We start from the raw sequence: 9707 nt of genomic DNA on the forward strand, positions 1-9707 counted from the left end.
AAAGGGGTGAGGTGTGCAGAGACATGGTAGGAAGTATTATGAGTATTCCGCCCATGGTAGGAACTGGTACCACTGCTTCGGTTTAACTGATGCAAAACATCTCAAGTATGTTTTCAGACCCCTGTTTACCACCTCGGATTGGCCATCAGATTGTGGATGGTATGCTGAACTGTACTTTAAGGTCGTCCCGTGCAATCTGAATAGTTCCCTCCAAAAGTGACTCAAAAATACCTTCTCTGTCCGACACTATAGAATGAGGCAACCCATGCAACTTGACTACCTCTCTTGTGAATATTGCAGCAACTGCTGGGGCCGAAAAGGGGTGCTTCAAGCCGATGAAATGAGCGTACTTGCTCAGGCGGTCAACCACTACTAGTATAGAATCAAACCCTTCCGATCGAGGCAGCCCTTCTATAAAATCCATCGATACATCTTCCCAAACTTGGTTGGGAATGGGTAGCGGTTGAGCAACCCGGCCAGCATAAGAGTAGAATATTTGTGTTGCTGGCAAATTGCACATTCAGCTACATACGATTGGATATCCTTCCTCACGCCTTTCCAGAAAAAAGTTTGAGCCACCCTTCTATAAGTTTTGAGAAAACCCCCATGACCTCCTATCTTGCTGTTATGCCCTTCCTGCAAGCAATTTGCAAAAAAGGAGTGTCCTTTGAGAGCACCAACCTATCATGGTATAGCAGTAGATCACGAAGTAGTGAATAACATGGGAAAACTGTCTTTCCCTTGCGCAATGAGTCAACTATAATGCCCAACTCAGCATCCTCTTCCGCCGCTTTCTTAAGTATCCCAATTTCCAAGGCACTGGGGGTGCTTAAAGTCATTACAGTTACCGTTGTATCTATCGTGGAGAGTGCATCAGCTACTCTATTCTCTCGACCCGCCTTGTACTCAATGTCGAAGTCAAACCCCAACAGTTTGGTCAGCCATTTTTGATATTCTTGATTTACTTCCCGTTGTTCCAGTAAAAATTTCAAGCTGCGTTAGTCAGTACACACCACGAACCTTCGACCTAACAAATAGTGCTTCCATTTTTGTATTGCCAGGACAATAGCCATGAGTTCCCTCTCATAAATCGACTTCCCTCGTGTCCGTGGTGGAAGAACCTGACTGAAATATGCAATTGTTTTCCTGTCTTGCATTAGAACCGTGCCTATTCGATACCCCGAGGCATCAGTTTCCACAATGAATGGCTTTGTAAAATCAGGCAAACCCAAAACTGGCATTGTCGTCATGGCATCCTTCAGCTTCATGAAGGCAGCCTCTGCATCTTCGTTCTACCCAAAATTGTCTTTCTTAAGCAGCTGCGTTGAAGGCCAGGCAATGCTCCCATATGATTTGACGAACCGACAGTAGTACTTTGTCAGTCCAAGGAATCCTCTCAACTCCTTGAGGGACTTAGATCTGGGCCATTGTTTCATTGCTGCCACTTTCGACTTATTGGCCGAGACTCCTCTTGCCGAAATAATATGCCCCAAATATTCCAATTCTTGCTGTCCGAACAAACATTTCTTTTCGTTGGCGTATAACTGGTTGTCTACTAACACCTGTAATACCGCCCTCAAATGGTCCCTATGTTCCTCTGTGTTGCGACTGTAGACTAGTATGTCATCAAAAAACACCAAAATGAACTTTCGGAGATAGCCTTTAAAAATCTCATTCATAAGTGACTAAAAGGTTGCTGGCCCGTTTGTTAAACCGAAAGGCATGACAAGAAACTTGACAAGAAACTCATAATGTCCTCCATGAGTTTGGAAGGCGATTTTCGGAACATCTTCCGGTCGTACCCTTATTTGATGGTACCCAGACTTCAAATCAATTTTTGAAAACATCGTGGCGCCATTGAGCTCGTCTAGTAGTTCATCTATCACTAGAATTGGAAACTTGTTGGCAACTGTGACTTTGTTCAAGGCCCGATAATCAACACAAAATCTCCAACTTCCGTCCTTCACCAACAAAATGGGGCTTGAGAAGGAGCTAATGCTCTGTTGAATAAACCCTGCTGCAATCATCTCCCGAACTAATCTCTCTATCTCGTTCTTTTGGAAATGGGGATAACGATATGGCCTCACGCTGACCGGGGCCGTTCCTGGCTGAAAGTTAATGGTATGATCATGCCTCCTTGTAGGTGGCATGCAGTTCGGCATCTTAAAGACCGACTCAAATTCATCCAAAACGTCTGAAATCATTGTTGGGGGTTGTAGGCGTTGACGTTCGGTCTGGACCTCGATGTTCCCCAATTCTAACAACACCCCTTCTCCCTGTGCCATGAGTGCCTTCATCATTGTTTTCATAGATACGGACCCTCTACTCAAGCTGGGATCGCCCCTCAGTGTGATCACCATCCCCGAAATCGAGAAGGTCATAGTGAGGTTTTGCCAATTAACCTGCATATCGCCGAGTTTACGCAACCACTGCATACCCAAAATGACATCAGAGCTTTCCAATTCCAAGGGCAAGAAATCCTCTTCCACAGTTACATTCTGTAATTGCAATTTCACCATTCGACAGACCCCTTCCCCTTTCACAGTAAAGCCTGTCCCCATGACTACTCCGTACCCTATAGTACTGGACAGTGGAAGACCCAGTTGTCTGACAACTTCCACAGCAATGAAATTATGAGAAGCCTCGCAATCAATGAGAACTATAACTTCCTTCCGCCCAATTACCCCTCTCAATTTCATCGTTTCCAGTGCCGTGAGATCCACCACAGAATTAATGGAGAGCTCGACCGAGGACCCAGTAGGCGTTACATCCTCGGCGTCGCCATCTATGAACTCGCTAGCCTCAGTAGGTTGCTCGCCGACCAGTTCGCTAGATTGGCCGGTCTCCTTCCCTCCACCACGGTCTTCCTCTTCATTTTCTCGAATCACCATCACTTGGAGTTCTCGGTTCTTACATTGATGCCTAATAGTGAATCTCTCATCACATTTGTAGCATAAACCCCTTTCCTTCTTCCTTTGCAACTTTGCATCTGTAAGCCGCTTGAAAGGGATGATGGGTTTTGTACATTGATGCCCAATAGTGAATCTCTCGTCACATTTGTAGCATAAATCCCTTTCCTTCTTCCTTTGCAACTCTGCATCTGTAAGCCGCTTGAAAGGGATGATGGGTTTTGAAGGAGGAACCATTCGATTGGGAACGATACTTACAGGCACCGCACATTGGGCAACATCCATTATTTGTTCAAGACCCATTGGATTGAGTAGTTGGACCTCAACCCTGATGTTTGGAGAGAGTCCATTAATGAAATTACATTCCAGTATCTCCTACGATACATTCTGCAATGGTGAAGCCAGCCTTTCAAATTGTCGCCGGTATTCCTGGACGGTGGTTGTTTGTTGGAGAGCTAAAAATTGGGCACATAGTGACTTCTCTTGAGATGGCGGGAATCTGCGCAGCAAATACCTCTTCAATTCCTCCCAATTTTTCATGGGTTGGCGGCGCTCCGCCCACTGGTACCACGCCAGAGCATCTCCCTCTAAACATACTGCCGCAGCTTCCCATTTCTCCTCTTCTGTCATTCGGTTAACGTTGAAATAGCGCTCCACCCGAAAAATCCACCCATCGGGATCGTCCCCATCAAAAATCGGCATGTCCAGCCGCCTGACTCGCGACTCGGACCTCCACCCATTGTCGAAGCTACTACCGCCATTTCCACTTCCTCCGGTACTAATTTGATCTCTCCCCAACCCCGGTGATGGTTCTGGTGATTTTGAAGTGGCCTCTCCCTTCTCTTTCCTGTTTCTCTACTGCACCTCCCAAGTTCGCAACAATACGTTGAACTTGCCATTAATTCTGCCTTCATAGCTTCCATTCCCAACTGTAAGGAAGCGTCGTCGTCTGCTACCTATTGCTCTAGTGCTCCCAGTCAATCGTTGAGAGTCATGATTATAGGATGGATCTGTTGATCTGATGCCAATGTGATAGCCCTTCCCGTAACTAACTTTAACAAAATAGCTAAAACCCTTAACAGATTCTGTAAATTACGAAGGCCTTGCTGTCACATCTTGCGTCTGCTATAAGTGAATTTAACTTGGGGCTTATCAGATTTTTAATTCTATAAAAATTAATCTTCATGGAAAACCTATAGATGTCTCTTTGACCCCTGCTCCATGAAAGTCCAACATGTACGCTTTTTTTGCATATATTACATGTTCCAGGATTACATTGTGGTATCTCTTTATGAAAAGAGAAGGTTTTAGATGATGGGTGATGGTGACAATGTATCGAGGATATGACAGTTGCAAAAGATACATTGGCTCAGAAATTTAGTTTAATTGGTATACAAGGGGCAAATGTAGCTAACGTGAGACCACAATCAAATTAATGGATTATATGTTGAAGAAATTATTGATTGGAAAAACGTGGGGTGGTCTTCACAAGGAAAACTTGAGATTAGCCTGGAGAGAGCAAGGATTGGAGAAGCATCCTTAAAATCCATTTCTTAGTGAACAAACTAGAAATGGTGCGTTGTAGTTGCAAATAATTAATGATTTTGATGGATCAATAATTACGTCCCCGAACATGTAATAAGATTATTCTGGAGTCGATACAAGCTTAACCAAACTGCTGTACTTTCTATAGTCACATGCCAGGCAATCCTCTTGGCTTGCGTGTTGCTCCTTTTTTTTGGGTGTGTTCATAATACTCTCTGTTTCTGCAGCTACACGATGGTGTAAAAAAATCGGGAATTATGGGCTTTTGTGATCCTTGCCCTGGAGAACCCAAACAGCTGTACGTGGAGTACACGTACGGTGGCAATAAATACGAGGTAAGCCATTTGCTTATCTATCTTCCTTTTACCTCTAGTTGTATGGATATCTCACAAATGTTGATGATGGATTCCGGACAGGCCATTGTTGATGATTATGAAGAGTTTATAATGCCCCAGGAAAGGCACAAAATCTAAATGGTAATGTAGATATTGAATAGATTCTTGGCTGTGTCAGTGAGAATAAACAGGAAAAGAAATAGAAGGAATATGACAATTACATGAATGGAATACTTGCTAAAAAACACTTGTTTTTATATCCGCTTGCATTTGCCATGGATCCCAGGCAAAATTTGTTCAGGATGGATAATTTTTTGTTTGGTATTCTTATAGTCTTCTGAGCAAAACAGTGTATTATGTGTTCTCTTTTCTGAACTATTAATTTAACAAAATCTTTTTGTACTTTGATCCTTCTGCAGCCTGAACTGCTGCAGTTTAGAAACATGAAACTTGTGTTGAAGTAAATCCATTATTATAACAATGGAGCAAGTTCATCTTTAGTTTTTTTATGTTCACGTTGTGATTTACACGTGCTCGGTTCTATATTTTTCGTTACATATTCTTCATCTTGCATTTGTTTCTACTTTGCGCAGTGTTTCTGTAACCAGCATTCTATGTTTACATTTTCTGTTTAACTGCCAATGGAAATTTACGAAGTGTATGTCTCAAGAAATCTTGTCATCGAGCTTGTTTTTCTAGCAAAACTCTTTTCATGTCCTTAACTGCAATATCTACAGGTATATTATTGTCGTCGCAAGCATGTCTTGCAAGTGTATATAAACTGCCTTAACTTATGATCTGATGGAAACGAGTAATGAATAAGTGGGTAGTACTTTTGGGTTTTAAATTATTGTTGTTGCAAGAGTTTATCGATTTACCTAAAAAATTGATTTTCTTTTACGTTTTTTACTATTCGCTGGATCGACGTTTAGATTGATTTTCAAAAAATCATTTCAACGTCAGTCTCAAATTCTCGATGCCCCGTTTTAGCCATATGCAGAAGTTAATTACTGAGACTTGAGTGTGACCACTCTTTGTTCTGGTCCACGGGCCACGTGAGACCCGGTTTGATTTAATTGGTTCAGTCATTTTCTGACTGGGAAACGTTAATCAATAATAAAATGACAAAAAAACCCTGTAATCAAATTATTAACAGCTTCCAACACATTATTAACAATTTTACACTTTAATTGTATGAGAGGTGTCCAACCTTCAGTCATTATAATATTTATTCTCCGACTTAATTTTTGTCGCACTCTTATTTTCAAATTAACGTAAGTTGTTTCTGACGGTTTTGTTAAAAAATTACTTTAAAATTGTTAAAAAAGTACTTTAAAATGGAATAAAAAGAATTATTTGCCCTCGTACAAGAAAAAAAATATAGATAAATTAAAACTAAACATTGTCGGTACCGTGACTCTGATACTACCGCCTTGACTCGTTGTATAGGATGGCATTTCAATATAGATCATGTTTCATCCTCGGTCTTACTATTCACAATCGGTATCATAGAGGTCAATCACGATCCTTTTTCCAAGGACAAGGTCACACCACAAGTCTCATGCAAGAACTCTGCAGGCTTGACTTCTCTAGCTCAAGATGCCTCCTAATCGATCTACGGGTCTGTTTGAGGCATGACCTCGACCTCGACCTCAATATAAGTTCTTGATCTCATAGCTTAACATATCTTCTTAAATTTGACATTGTCCTTGACCTCATCCCTAGTGCCAAAGTACCCCTATCTCTATAGACATAACCACCAACAAGATCATATGTGAGGGGACCCCGTGCACCTTTTGTTTCTCTCTAAATTTTATTTACACTCTTTAACTTTTACCTACAACTCTCATATAGTAAGTCTCTTTTTTCTTGTGTCCCACCACATTAAGCCCTTTATAAATTGATGGGTTTCATTAAATGTATGATTAAAAATTGAATAAAAAATTGTGGGTCTAATGTAACGTGTAATTAAAAATATAGTTTGATTAATTTATCACAGAACAATTTTTGTCAAACAGAGGCTAAAAGTCCCAACCTTATTAGGGGTCATAAGCCATCAAGTCACGAGATTATATATATATATATCCTCATCTTCATAGGATTTCATAAAAAATTATTATAAATACATACAGAATATTCATTATTAAGGTATGCTTTACATTATCCGTTTATAGCTTCACGTATATTTTCTCTTAGTCAATACGCTTAACCATTGTAGGAGCTAATTGGTCAACAGCCCATGACTTTATTGTAGGCTATCGAAAGTTCTGTTAGTGATCTTATCTCAAGTCCACACATTTCAAGGTTGGGTACTTCAATACGATTTTTTGTAGCATTAGGTATTTTAACCTTCGTAAAGATTTAGTTAAAAAAAATATCTAGTTTCATGTTTGAAAAGTTTAAATTATATTTTAATCCACACATTCCATGACGCCTACAACTTACTATTCACTCATTCTGTAGGATCCACAACCAATAAATATTTTAAACAAGCACTAAATAGGGAATTGTGATTACTAGTTTTATCTTGAACCAATGTTTAACACCCAAATTCTCAATATTCAATTAAATTAACAAGTATTTGTAATTATATTTCACATTTTTCTGCTGCATCAAATGAGATATATATTCTGACTTAACTTGATGGTTGGAGTATTAAATTCAAGTAGCAAACACATGCCAAGAAAATAAAATTAATTAAAATTGAAATTGATTTCAAACTTCAAATTAAGTTCCTAAAAATCAGATTTTTAGTAGGATTTGCTAAAAGCTGAAAAAAATGTATAATTGAAAAGTTGATAAAATTTTCGAACTCCATAAAATGTATGATTAAAAATGAGTTTTGAGAAAAACAAAGTTGGAAAAACGAGGGCCGAAGGGTTGAGATATTTTTATAATCCAAAGGTGAAAATGAGGAGACATGGATAGGGTCCATAGGGCTGCAACAAGAGTGGACCAAAGGTAAGCTTGAAATAAGCATTGGCTATATCCGAACAACCAATTGAAAAGTAGGGTAGCATTCATTTGGTGAGGTGAGATAGAATTTCATTGTAAGTAGGTTGCATGAGTAAAATATGATATTTTTTTCCATTTCTTTTTTCTATTCTGTATTTTTCGCGAGTCAACATCAATTTGACATCCAAATTTTCATTATTCAGTTGAAGCAATACATTTCCATAATCTGGTGCGGAGCCATGTAGACAAAACTATTTTTCCCTTTAATTTCTTCTTTCACAGAGATCGATTAGAAGAAAAAAATTGTTACTATTTAATAACTGAACTTAAAAATGTATTTCAATGGTCACTAAATTTTGCTCAAGTGCTACTGCTTCATAATTAAACAAAACAATGTATCTTAATGGTCACTGAACTATGCACCGTATTATCCATCCATCATTCAAATCGACGTTATTTGTGAAATTTAACGGATTTTTTCATTTGAATGACCTACCTTTTGATCCCAAGAAGTGGAAAGAAAATCAAGATTGGGCTATTCTGTAGCGTACTTTCTCGATCGAATTGCCATCAAATCATAGACAAGTTCTTACACATCGTGAGAGCTAGTCACGGTGCATAGCTCAGTGAGCATTGAAATGTATTTTTAATGGGATGAGTTGCATTCATATCACGAGTGCGACTCGATAGAAAGGTGCAGAGGTGAATAGGCATGGATAGAGATGCAACGAGAGTGGACCAAAGGGTACCATTGAAATTTTCAAAATGATGCTTGATTGTTTAAAGCAAAAGCTATATATAATTGCGTTTATAGTATTATAATGATTATTCAATCAATCAATCAATTAGGAGGCAAGATAGCACTATTGGCTGGGCTGAGTTGGACCACTTGGGCACAATCAATGGGTCACAACCATCCAATTTGGTCCCCTAATATTTCCGGCTATCATTGGGCGGTGGCCTTTTTCTTAAAAAAATAAAAAAATAAATAAATCTGAAATTATGAAGTATTCCACTCAATGTTTTAAGACTTGGTAGAATACAAAGACTATATCTGCATATGAAATTATTATTAGTGTACATCTAACACTATTACTATGGACCACATAGTATATGGGAATCCAGTCGAACCACATGGTAGGGCAGCACACTCGGTCCTCGACTTTCTTCCCCATTCAAATCTATTAACGTCCTCTTAGCGAATCATGTTCCTCGTTTCTCCAAGTAATCCTTGCATTACGTTCTCAATCACATAGATGGGCAAGCACGATTCTCGACATTTATATCACATCTCTCGATGGATAAGTTTCTTCTTGTTGTACCTTGCGCACACTAGAGTGCCGATGCACACACTTCACTGGACACCAAACTCCACCATATGCCCACTAGCATTAGTTTCTCGAATTGACGTTCATTGTCGTATCACTCTGTGCATGTCGAAGCAACAACACGAGATGCCCATTAAGGTGATTTCCAATGCAATACGCCGTATACTCGCACAAAACAAACAAGCACCCGAATAGACTCATTTGCTGCAATGCCTTTTCCATTGCAACCACCATTCCCAAAGTCTTTTTACCATCGATCGACTGAATATTAACCTGGATGAAATAAAAGATCAAGGATAAATGGTTGAATTGATGTTGAACCAAAATCAATCAATCCTAAAAAAAATTTAAAATATAAAGTAACAAAAAATTAACATGAACCATTTGGTTTTTGCGTGAACCTATCAGTTCTTGTTGAGAACAAGCCGGTTTTTAATGAGAACCGGCCGGTTCTTTGGTGATTTAAACGGTGTTCAATTTAAGTAATTTTTTTTTAGAATAATGTTACTTTGCCAGAAAATATTTGACATAATAAGTATTGGCAAAATGTGATTAGTTGAAAAAATTGACTGTATTTTAAACAATTCAATGATAGGTAGCCATGTAACATTATGTCAAGTAATATGTCAACCATT

At 39.2% G+C, this 9707-nt stretch overlaps 1 protein-coding gene across 1 annotated transcript in view; it reads left to right on the plus strand.

Annotated features, from left to right (window-relative positions):
* Nucleotides 1–5289, plus strand: part of LOC111368767 (chaperone protein dnaJ 13) — a 19942-nt gene extending 14653 nt beyond the window's left edge. The window contains exons 12-13 of the mRNA XM_022990199.1: nt 4682–4789; nt 4871–5289. Of these exons, the coding sequence (XP_022845967.1) occupies nt 4682–4789; nt 4871–4927 (165 nt within the window). The 3' untranslated portion in view covers nt 4928–5289. The remainder of the gene's footprint in view (nt 1–4681; nt 4790–4870) is intronic.
* Nucleotides 5290–9707: the final 4418 nt, after the last annotated feature.

This window comes from Olea europaea, chromosome 19 (genome assembly GCF_002742605.1).
Source record: "Olea europaea var. sylvestris chromosome 19, O_europaea_v1, whole genome shotgun sequence".
NCBI lineage: Eukaryota > Viridiplantae > Streptophyta > Magnoliopsida > Lamiales > Oleaceae > Olea > Olea europaea.